The following is a 12,818-nucleotide window of genomic DNA, read 5'->3' as shown; positions in this document are numbered from 1 at the left end:
CAGAGGTGGCAGGTTTGAAAATCTGCTGAGCAGCCACATACCAGACATTTCAATGAGTTAGGTACAAAATATGTTCTATCCCATTGCCAGCCAGGCTTAAATCAAATTGTCTCGGGTAGTTCCTTGTTTGATTTGAAGCTGAACTCTGTGGTACTTGAATTTTTCCAGGTGGGGCTAGGCAGAACTGGTCAATGCTCCATCTTAGCCCAAATTAATGAAAATAGTAGCAAAGCTCCAGAGAGCTAACTCTAGATATCTAACTAATGTTATCAAGCTCACTTATTTCCTTACACAAGCTATTTATTTATTTATTTATTTATTAATACGGAATGTGATTCTGATGCTGACTGTTCATCTCTGACTACTGTACCCTGTACCTCTGTACTTCAATCACTCACCACAGTGGAAAACTACATAGGGTCTGATTTTTATTTTATTTTTAGATTATTTTTTAAGATTTATTTTTATATTTTTATTTGCTACAGTTTTCAATAAAAAACACATAATTTTGAGAATTCTGATGGAATAAGGACATAAGACATAAAAGAATTCCAAGCTTTTGGAACCCAGAAAACTAAGGCTGCCTTTTTGTGAGCCTGATTTAAATTCCCATTCTTCAGTTTTCCTGTAGGCTTACTGGCAGCAATGCGTAAGATTCAGCATTCTATTTCGTCAGTCAACAGAGTGGAATAAAGAAACATGTAAGTTATTTAAAAGCTTTTCTCATCTGTGGTCATATCAGTTTCTGAGACATGATTTTGCACAAGATCATGTAAATGTTGGTGGCAAGATTGTACCCCTTGACATGGTATCAAAAGCTGCTTGACATATTGGCAAGAACATGACAGAGGCAATCTAAAAAACCCCAAACAAACCCTCCTCTCCCATATCAGTGTAGGTTTTGAGAGTTCCCTTAGCAACCAGCACTGAACCTGCATACCTAATTGCTTCTTGCTAGTGATGAGAGAAATTGTGTACATTTGTACTGTGGATATATGAGAGATAGGGGACGCGTCAGCCTTGCTCAGATGCAAGTTTTCCTGGTGACAAGCAGCTAGAAAAGGAGGGGACTGTTTTTGCCAATGGGAGCACATACATCTACGTAATGTACTCCATTCGCAAAATAAACATTACTCTTGGTTAACATCTTGATGTCTGTAACTGATGGAATCAGAAGGAATTTTGTTGTTCCCCCTACTCTTCCATCTCAAAATGATGATCCTTAAGCAGGATGTCTGAGAGGGAAAATATGGCCAAAACATTATCTGGATTTGGTAGTGTCCCTTAACTTACCTGCCGCACAGTTGTGCTGATCCTATTAATTACTGTTTGCCTTCAAACCCACTGGAGTTACAGTGAATCTCTCTGTGGCCTTCCATGGATGTGAGGCTTCAGTCCTTCCCTGAGCTCAGGCAGACAGTGAGAGAGATTACCTTAAAGTAGCTCCTGCAAGTAAATCCCTTCCCAGGTCGCTCAGATCCTTGGGAGCACTGCTGCAAACTACAGCCCCAGCCTACAGTCTTCTCTAATTTCTGTTGGGGACTAACCCAGCACTGCTGTGCTGGGCTGATTTTTGCACTCAAATTATAAGCCTGAGACTCCAGCAACCACTGCTGTGAAGTTTAACACAAATAAATGCCCTGTCGTTCTGCCAAAACACAGTTCATTGGGGTACTGCAGATGATACGTAATGAGTATAATTCCCAGCATTTCAGAGGTAGTGTTGGCTGAGATTAGCAAGACTAACTTAATAAAGCACTATCATAATTGCATATTCACTGGGAAAGGGAAAAATAATCAAATGAAAAAGGACAAAACCAGCAGGGAAAGAAAATTTATTTCCAAGCATCTACGAGAGTGCTACAAACAATAGAGACTAAAACTCAAAGCATTTAAAACTATTAAAAATGTAGTTGACAATGTCCTTCTTAAAAATCAAACATAAAAATGTAGAAAATGCAGTTATTAATTCTAAAACTTGCTCAATAGTGAAACAAAACCAGATAGCATCAATGAGGATGGAGTCCTACAAATGACTTTTTTTTTTTTTAACTTTATTTCCATTTGTTAATTTGTAAATTGATACTCATTTCATTTTTTAATGTTTATTTAAATTTATAATGGAGAAATGTGCAAATCTAGCAAAATATTCTTTGGATTATAAACAGAGAAAAAAATCAACAACCAAAGAAATTTGAACCGAGTTAATAATAAACTATAGAATTATATAGAATGCATACAGCTATAATAAAGTGAAATATTACAATAAACATTGTAGAGCAAATCTGCTGATTTAGCAAACTTTGCCTTATAAAACATAGGGATATAATGGGACAAGTGAATATGTTATGATTATAGAGCTGAAACATCATTCATAATTTTAATGAATTAAATTTTAATCTAACTACACATATGGGGGTCTTCAGAAAAGCAATACACCAACAAATCAGATTTCCTCTCAGATCAAGCAGTTTGGTACTTGACTGCAAATGAAGGACAGGGTCTGTAAAATGAACAGTAGAAAAATGTATATCGCTTCTATTTATTGCCTCTTCCCATATTGCAGCTGCTGATCTCTGACCCTAAACAGCAAACTATATTAAATTTAGCACAACTACAGCTGTACACAGATGCTGAAAATGTTGATGCACGGAACATATTCCAATCCCTTGCTCATTCTGAACTAATATAAAAAAAGTTATAGATCATTTTTCGATTAAAAACATACATTACAAAGAACAACTCTGAAAGCACTCTGTATTTCTGTCATCACAAATTAAAATGTCTTCCTATCAGTGGATGATGCTATTCTAATGCAGTAAACAAAAACAAAAAAATCAAAATAAAAGTAAGTGCCAGAATCTTAATTAATACTCAGGTAAGGTAATTGTCAGGTAGAACAGTCTTTAGGGAAATTATAGCTAAATTGGGTCAGATTTAAGTCTCTAAAACCCGCAGAAGCTTAGCACAGGTATGGAAATCACAAGCCTGGAGTAAACTGTAAACACAGAGTGCTCCTGTCCACTTATAAAGTCATTTCTGAAACCTCTGGAATTCCTAAGATATAAGATAAATGCATATTACATGGGACATATTTAAAAGTATTACACTTAATTTAATCCAGAAAACACAGTCATATTATATGATGATTATTACTGTGTTCTGGGAGCAGCCACAAGCTGTATATAGAGAGGGTACAAAATGTTCACCAGACGTTACATTTTTTTTTAATCTAAAAAACATTTGTAAAATGTACTTGATTTTTAAATAATCACTTAACAAGGCAACAAACCAACTACAAACACATAATAAATAAGGCTATTAAAAGGTCACAACTGTAGTAAATTAGTCAGAACTATAAATGGGACATTAGAAACACTATGTTTTTCCTTATATGCTTAATAACCAGAACAAGAATTAAAAAAGAATCAGTTTATTTCAAAGTCTGCTTCTTATATTGAAGCACATATTAAAGCAACAGTACAATGTTCATAAAATATAAGTGTGATGCTGTAACATTTCTTACATGTCAGAATACTGATATTTGTATGTATACTAAAATAAGAATTTTAAAATTGTACAAATAGATACATTAAAAATGACATAGAAATAGGGCGCCTCCCACTGCAACAAGACAGAGTTTTTATATCTGGCACGTATTAGTTCAAGATGAAAGTATAAGCAAAAAGATTTACAAGAATCAGCAGTAACAAGTTTGATGCTCAAGAGACATAATAATTGTACATTGTACTGTACATACATCATATGGGTTTAAGCTGGCTGAATATTATATATTTCAAGTTTAAAAATGCACTACCATATAGAGTGTCCATAGTTTAAGGCGAAATTACAGCTCAGAACTGTTATCTTTTCTAATTTGTGGAAGCTTCTTTGACATAAAAGATTTAGATGTTCATAACACATAAAAGATTTCCCTTATTTGTAGGTTCACTTTTAGCATTTTCCTTCATTTAAATATTTTGTATTTCTTAAGTGGGTATTTTTCCTCTAGTGAAGTTGGCAGCCAACTTCTATATTTGCCTTTTGCAGGAAAAGGTACTTCACAGTATTTACCACTTTTATGTCCTTTTTTATCAAAGGAATCCTTTCTGTCAAACTTACATGTTTAAATGAGACTTTTCTTGATTTTTAAAAAAATACCTGCTTAAATTTCTTCTGGAATCTTCAGAACATCAGACACAGTTCTTAAGGCCAAATCTTAAACTTTATTGTTAAGAATCATCATCAAAAGTGTCTTTGGAGCCATACAAGTCTGCAAGTTTCTTAAATCGAGGTCCCCAGTTTTGTAGATAGTCGTAGTCCAAATCAGAATCTGTTGTCGCTGACTCTAACGAGCTAAGTGAACCAGCCACTGAGCCTCTTCCTTCATAGCCGTAGATCTGAATAGAGTCATACGGAGGAGCAGTTGGATCATTATCAGCTTCTTGTATTCTTGTGTTGATGAAATCATCAACATCAACACTATTGGGAGCTGGTCGAAGCCCTGGTCTTGGCATATACTGATACTCAGGTTTTATGTCTTTACGAGGAATAAATCCATTGATGCCATCAGGGTTCTGCAAAGTAGCTATGTCAAAAGCTTCAGTATCTTCTTCTCCTCCACCTTCATCATCATAAGTAATAATGTTCTCCCGGACATCTTCTTCTTCAAAAACAATCAGAGGTTCTTTTTTCTGCCTTTTCAGTGTTACAAACAACACTACAATGACTATAGGGAGGGGCGGGGGGAAAAAAAAGCAAGTTAGTCTGTACCTCAAACAGTAGCTGCTTTATAAATAAGATTATTGCCTTCACTGAAATCTCAGCTTTTAAGCAGCAGTTCAGCATGTATTTTTGCTAACATCTGCATTTTTAGAATATCCAGCTAAGTAAAAGCTACGATGTTTGTCCACACGAATTGAGCATACTGATTTGAGGGTTTCTCATTGGGCTGAAATCCACTGCTCATACTAATTGATCATTAATGCAAGACTTTAATTCAGGAAAAGCATTTGTGGGTCTCTAATGCAGCAGCACTGCCTGAGCTGCCCAATCACATCTCTGCCTGCAGCAAAACAAGGATCAATCTTTACTGTCCCCTGTATGCCCAAAGCTGAACTCTAATTCCATGTTCTGGGCATTTCCATGACAATGGAATTTTTCTGAAGTAACAGATGAAAATACGTGCCTTTGTTGACGTGTTCCTTCTCACTGCAGATTTCTTTAAATTACTTAAAAATACATAATAAAATACTATAAATTACTATGGACAAATTAAAACATTTTATGTAAATATTTTCAAATAATCAGGAAAAGCTTTATAGTGCTTTCTTAAAAGCAGGTCTTCTGAGCCCTTCATTTGTCTTCAACACAAGAGAAGTTAGAGGGAAATAGCTGGCAGGAGCCATTAATCCTGGCTGACCTCAATAAGGAACCTGTCATCCAGGGAAGATCACAAAACTTAAAACTGTATGTCGTGACCTCCTTTAAACAGTGTCCCTGATTAACTGATATTAGGCCACAAAAGGACATTCTCTGAGCACACACAGACAAATTCTCTGGTGCTTTCTATTGCAGTTATCATATATTGTGTTTCAGCCTGCCAGATTAGTGCCACCTGTAAAAATAAATGCTAAGAAATTAAGATTGACTTCTCCATCTTGGAGCCAAAGTTTTTTTTTTTTTTGCTTTTGGTGTTTTTGTGTTTTTGTTTTGTTTTGTTTTTTAATACAAACAAGTATAGAAGAAAAATAAGTATAGAACTTTTTTACCTAACAAAATCACAATGCAAGCGAGAATGGCGATTAAAGCTCCCGTGCTCAATCCAGCATTGAGGATGTAGGCTTCGGCATTACAGGAGAGCAAGGAGCCATTGCTGTCGCAGCCGCAGACTCGAATGGTGAGGGTGTTGGTGCTGCTCATAGGGGGGAGTCCACCATCACTTATTACAATGGGAAGAAGGTATAAATCTTGCTTTTGGCGACTAAATCCTTCACGTCTAACAAGAACACTTGCTGTGTTATCTGTTTAAAGAAGGGAGATGGTCATTATCATTTTTTCCTCAAAGTTTTCATCTTAGCAAATACGGAAAAAATATATTTTGCCACAGTGGCCCTGATTATTATTATTATTATTTTTTTTTTTTTTAACATTTTAGAATGTAAAAACAACATGAACAAAGTATCACCTTCCTAATGACCCCAAAGCAATTACAGTATTTTGTTTCATCCATACCCCCCCAGTTTTAAGGGTGATGAGGGTAACACAAGGAACACAAAAACTGTCTCTCTTGGTTAGTACTTTTTAACATGTATTGTTCTCTTTTCAAAGTATCTTAGCATCCTTCATGTGCAAGTTCACCAATTACTTAAACACCAAAAGGGAATATGCTAACAGTAAACAAAGCAGTGATTATACGACTCATAATGTTTATGTTTATTATAAAACAGACATCATATAAACACTTGAATATTAGATATACCAGCTAAGGCAATGTAACACATTAACCATAAATACTAAACAGTGCATATGTCACCGAAATCCTACCCTGCAAACCGTTATCACGGAAAATGACAATATTTTTTGCACCCCAGCAACTTTCTGGGAAAGTCACAATACTTCAACAACCGTTAGAATAACTGGGCCTTGGTATTGCTTGGTATAAGCAATTTTGAAAATTAAAGCCTTTAGCATAGGGGAAGAAAATGAATCCCCCTATTGACCTATTGCTCTTGGTGTCAGACCTGCAGGAATGGAAAACACCGACATGGCCGGTGTGAATGAGACTCCCACCAAAACACAAATCCAACACTTACTGTGTATTAGCAGATCAGAGCCTCAATGTTCATCTCTTTCAGTAAGATGCACTGAAGCAAGCAGCATTTTGGCAAAACCAGTTTTTCACCCAAACTCCTCCAAACCAGAATTCAGACAGCTCGATCATACATGCACAGGCTGTCGGGACACATTATGAATTATGTGGCCATGTACTGAGTTATGGTGCCTGTCTAACACCATTTCCATTTGTTATCACTGAGCAGTTGCCTGCCTTGGGCTTCCTGGTCCAGGGCATCAAAACCAAGCATCCATCTCAGCACAGAAAGCTGTTTTGGATAGTCCTGGGGCAAAAGCATTTGAAAGGGAAGTGTGTGACGTGAAACACTGGGATGAGATGGCTAGGGCTTCCTGCTCCCAACCTTGACAGACAAAGACAAGGAAGCATGAACAGCATTGCTTTATTTGTGCTTCTTGTTTCTCAGTTCTCAGACTGAATCAAAGTTTATAAAATTGTAAACATCCCGAAGTAAGTAAAACAAAACAACCCCATCTGTCGTTTTCAGACCTTCAAAAACTAGTTTATGACGAGAATTTAATTCACACAACCTTTTCTGTTTTAAGAAAGTTCTTTGCTTTTCACTATATAATGAAAAGAAAAAAAGAGAATAGAATGGTCCTTTTATCTACTAACAGAGGGCTATTCTCTTCCATTTTATTGCTGCCTTGGGGTACTGCAAAAGATTAATCATTTCCCTGTTGAAGAGTCAGCATAAATTCAAGAATTTAATAATGCAAACCATAAAACCTCTTTTAATGATCTAATCATTTTCCATGAAAATCTGTGAATAAATTATACCAAAAGTGAAGTGCTCTTGCCTTAATCACCCTTGCAGACAGTACCCCTGATGTAGGAGAAGGTCTGAAACAGTCCCCAGACTTGATGGACACAGATCAATTTATGGGATGAGAAGGATGCTTGTACTAGGGTCCTGTTTATTGAGACTCTCCACACTAGAAAATTTTGCAGATCACACCAGAATAGGATGAATTTTTTTAGGACTGTCTTAGATACATTTGATACATGCAGAATTAATTCACCTCCCAATATCACTTCTGGTTTTTCGATGTGCCCTTTGTCTCCTTTCAAAGTCATTCTACCCCTCTAAATGTTTACATGCAACATTTCCTGAGCTAGGTTTTCTGGCACAATTTTTTGAAAGGATTTTAGTGTTTATCTGATAGTCTTATTTTTGGACTGTAAGTTAATGGGCTCATGATAATTTTATATAAATAGAAGTGTAATATCTGATACCTATTAACCTAACAACAAACACCTGAACAAACATACATTGATACAGCATCAAATTAATCCAAAGGGTTTTCTAAAATGCATTTAATAATTCATTTCATCAACCTGAGAACAAAGATCTGCTCTATTAAATTAGAGTGCAGCAGGACAGACAACTCTTGTGCCAAAATATATGAACATCACTAGAGGACTGAGATACAACTGCCTAGAGACTGTAAAGGCAAACTGGAAGGAAATATAAGCCGTATCAAGTATTAGTATATTTAGTTTCTTGGTTACACATTTTTTATATCATATTGCATGTTTCCTGAATTTTGGTAAATATTATTAATAGCTTAAATAGTATTCCTACTAGAAATAAGAAAAGGATGGAAAATTACTCAGTTATTATACAGTGTGGCCAATTATGTTATACTAAAGCTGAATGTGATCCAATGGGTCATTTATCTGGTTTAAGTTGAGGTGATTTCTAAGTTAATATATACATATATTTTTAAAAGTAAAATCCAATCAATATTCCTGGCTAAAAATTAAAAAGGACTAACACGTCATTTAATTTCTTTTCTGTGTATGTTCACTTCTCACATTTAGAAAGAACATAATATCCACAAGAGAAAATAAAACTCTTTTACCTAGATAAAAGATAACATATAATCCTAGCTAATATTCTCATCCTCGCTTTTTCATCATTTTCAAGTCCCAGGAGTATAACTATAATCCAGGTATAATGGCATATTTTTTTTTAAGTCAAGAAACAGAAGTTAAATGTCAATACCAACTTAAAACTATTACTTAACACGTATGGGAACTACTTGACTGGCAGTCTTGAAGAACACAAAGACAGAAAGAAGAAAATATCTGTCTCAACACCATCCAGAAAATACACATGCTCTCATTTTTCCAGCTATTATTGTCACTGATTTTAGTGGACTCATGAACTTAATTTCAGTCTTCATAGAGCTCTGTCTTGCATATTTGAAAACATCACTACACCTCACTTTTGCCAGTGTGGTATGATGCGTCCTTGTGCAGCATGCAAAAGCGAGGTGGTTGCAATACTTCCAGCAGTATTGGCTTTGTGCCTGGCCTCCACACAAGGTGAACCCAAGTAAAGGGCGTTTCAGTTTAGGACAGACAGGGCAGGATTTAAAGCAGGAAATCCATCTGCTAAAAATCCATCTCTCTGTGGTGAAGTGCTATGAGCCTCCGCTGCTCTTTTGAAGCTCTGACTTCAATAGGAGTAAAATTGAACAGAGCCTGGGCAAACACAGTGCTGTTTACTTATGTGGTATAATGTAAGTAAACAGCGCAAAAGTAATTCGGTGTTTTATCACAGCATGTGATAAGCCATTATCTCATGCTTTCTACTGAAGATAGTCTCAGCTGAAAAACTTGGTAACACAGTAGGCTATTAATAGGATGTAGAATGTGATTACTTTTTTGGATTACTGCAATATGTGATTACTTTTAGGAGTTGGTAGAAAGAAACTCTATTAAATGATAATTATAGGACTGTATTCACTTTAAAGTTTTGTAATAGACCCAAACATTGGAGTTTTCATTAACTGTTCTCCACAGTTAATAAAGCCATTTTTCTCTGAAACTAGTAATTCCCTCTGAAAGCAGTGGCATGGTATATAGACTGCTCAGATTTACAAATGAAAAAGAAACTTTAAATGATCATGTAAATTATTTGACTTGCCAACGATAGCACACTGTTTCTGAGAAGTTCTTTATATGGAAGTAAACAGAATTTTAACTCTCTACAATATCATAACTTTTTTTTTAAATGAAACAACACAGAAATAGTTAAATTAGCAACATGACTGCAGTAAGGATTGTACAAAAATGATAGAAAAAACAGGATGTAAATGGATGGATTGCACTACACTATTTTCTAAACAAAAATTTGTACAGGAAGATTCAACCCTTAAATACTGACTTGTTGAAATAACCTTTTCAGATATCTAGGTCCAGTCACTACATTTGATGGACATCATCATTTCTATCACTAAACAGTTTTATCTGGGCTTTGTCATGAGAGAGAGAAAGAGAGACAGATAGAAAGAGAGAGAGAAAGAGAGAATCTGCTGAATATGGAAATGAAAGATTAATCGAATTGGCTGGAGTCAGGCACCATAAGACCATTTGCCGGCAACTGTATCAAAGCATCTCAATTCTGATTTACACATTCTCTGTTAGATTATACAATCTAATCCATTTTCAATTTAGTATGTTGACCAGAAAATATCTTGTAAGGAGAAATTTGACCTCAGGGTCTCAAGCAAAGAATTCATTTCTATTTACTTCTCTCTAAAATACATTCATCAAATTTTCAAAAATGGTGTTTTTCTTACTTCAAAGAGAATAAATATACTCTCTCCACTGGATCCTCTATGAATTGCTTATGTATGTACAAGTGTCAAGTACTAGGCAACAATATTACTTTGATCCTTCAAGAATTATGGAACTTTTGTTTAGGAATTCTGATGATAATTGCCCTCACTTCAGATGTTGATGGCGATAGAAAGCATACCACAACATAACATTTGAGAGAAAAAAAGTTGTTACTGAAATTATGTATCTGGATTATGTTGCCTTTTGTACTTCTGTCAATCTACAATAAATCATTATTTAAACCAGTTCAACTGAGTTCTACATTTCAGAAAACAGTTGTTTCCTTCACACATTAAAGCTTGCTATTTAAAACCAGTTCTTTAGAAGCTGAAACTGTATTTTTTTTTTTTCCCTGTACAGGAAAACAACAAATGAACATTGAACATAAATGCCATACTGATTATCACTAAATAAACAGAATAAATATTTATAATGGCTGAATCTGTATTCCTCCCCCCGCTCCCCCCGATTCCTCAACATTTGGTAAGTCAGGTTCAATGATGTTATAATGTTAGAATATCTAATAAATTTTAGCTTTCATCTATGCTTGTTTGTTTTGTTACTAAAATTTCTTACCTCTTATGATGCTCATTCTGACTGCAAGACTGTATTGTATTTCATTAAGAGAAAATTGGCAAAGGGACCGGGATACCCATACACTGCGATATACCCGCCCTGGATTTCTGTTTCACAACAGAAATTTCCTACAAAGGTTTAGTTTCACAGTGACTTCTTTCCACTAGGACCCTAGTCCATGTCTCCTGACATCCAAAAACCAGCAAACAGATTTACGTAAAAAATACAAGCAACATAATAATTTACCCTTCCCTCACTAATTTTAGATTAGGAAGTAGTTTTGTTTAAATCAAGGAGACCTGCTAATTAAATTTACTGAACATTTTTCTCAATGTTTTTTATCCTCTTCCTGGGTGATAAAATGGCAGTGGATTTTCATGTAGGGTATTATTATGTAATTTTAAATATGTATTCAAGAAAATAAGGTTAATAAGCATTACACTACTCCAAGAACATTCCTGTATTTCAGCTGCATTTTTTCTGCCTTCCTCCCCTAAATCTCTAGAAAACAGGCACTCTGTCAAAATTAATGAAAATGCTGTTGCATGACATTAAGTTGGCCATTAGTTTTCTTTTGTCATTTCTTTGGACACTATTATAGAGGAAACCTTCATACAAACCTCTGTTGTCTCTGAGTGTAAAATTTGGATTATGAATAATTTCAGGTGGTAAACTGAAGATAAATCTTGGTCCATTGGCCGAGTCATCCTTGTCATCAGCACTAATTGTAATAAATTGCTGTAAAAGAAAAGTAGTTTGTAAGCAAACAGCTCCTTCTCTGGATACATCACATATAGACAGCATTCTGAGAAATCATTCGAATACAAAGAATTACAAAGTCAGAGGAAATAGCTGAAAACACCAATATATCTCAACAAATGTATGCAATTATAAACATATTGCAGACTCAAAGCTAGAAAGGCAATCTTTATTTTACATTTAATCAACACAGGATTATAGGTGTAAAAGTATAGATACACCTAGATATACATTCTTATATACAGACCTGTGCTAATGATAACTTAGTAGGCTAAATAACATTTTGCAGAAAATTCAGCAGCTCACAATGTCTCTTCCAAACTGCTACACCAAATCAAAAAGTGCAGGTAGTGTATAGTGCTTTATTTCCACCTGATGCTCTCCCTTTTCCTCGCAGATTGTTCAGGGATAAATCTGTAAACTACACCATACAAGCACTGTACTGTCGTTCTTCTTGTAAGATGCTGAATATTTCTTAATATCCAAACCAAGCTCACAACTGAGAAAGTTGTTCCCAACCAGCTCTGTTGCCCATGTACTGGTGGGTACTTACAGCCAACATCATTCATATTCAATACACAAAGCACTCTATTGCTATCTGTTGATAGCAATACAAAATAAAACCACAGGAAAAGTACACACAGGATGAGTGCTTTAGGCATTTTGTACAAAATTTAAAAATAAATGTTCAGTTGCTGCAATTTATTCAAGCTTTCAACACAGAACTGGGCTAACAACCTACAGTAAGAAATTCAAATGTGGTGAAGGTGGAGCACACAGGCTTACCTGATTGCTTCGAGCATTCTCACAGACAAACGCTTCATAGGCTGCCGCAAATTTGGGGGCATTGTCATTGACATCAACAACCTTAATTGCAACCGGAACTTTGGCTTCCTGGTGTTGTTTGTCTATGGTGTAAACAAAACCAGAATGAAATGGAAGCAGGAGGATCCCTCAAAACTAACAAAATCATAGCAAAAACTGTATTAATTGTATGCAG

At 35.4% G+C, this 12,818-nt stretch overlaps 1 protein-coding gene across 4 annotated transcripts in view; it reads right to left on the bottom strand.

Annotated features, from left to right (window-relative positions):
* Nucleotides 1–1,821: 1,821 nt before the first annotated feature.
* CDH11 (cadherin 11) overlaps nucleotides 1,822–12,818 on the bottom strand; it is an 82,167-nt gene continuing 71,170 nt past the window's right edge. For all 4 annotated transcript variants that reach the window (XM_032195813.1, XM_032195811.1, XM_032195814.1 and 1 more), the window contains 4 exons: nucleotides 12,605–12,726; nucleotides 11,680–11,797; nucleotides 5,772–6,023; nucleotides 1,822–4,729 (listed from right to left, as the gene is read on the bottom strand). In XM_032195813.1, coding sequence (XP_032051704.1) covers nucleotides 4,233–4,729; nucleotides 5,772–6,023; nucleotides 11,680–11,797; nucleotides 12,605–12,726 — 989 coding nt within the window. In that variant the 3' untranslated portion in view covers nucleotides 1,822–4,232. The remainder of the gene's footprint in view (nucleotides 4,730–5,771; nucleotides 6,024–11,679; nucleotides 11,798–12,604; nucleotides 12,727–12,818) is intronic.

The sequence above is a fragment of the Aythya fuligula genome, chromosome 12 (assembly GCF_009819795.1).
Source record: "Aythya fuligula isolate bAytFul2 chromosome 12, bAytFul2.pri, whole genome shotgun sequence".
Taxonomy (NCBI): domain Eukaryota; kingdom Metazoa; phylum Chordata; class Aves; order Anseriformes; family Anatidae; genus Aythya; species Aythya fuligula.
Note: the sequence above shows the minus strand (reverse complement) of the source record. Positions and strands in the feature narration are given on the sequence as shown.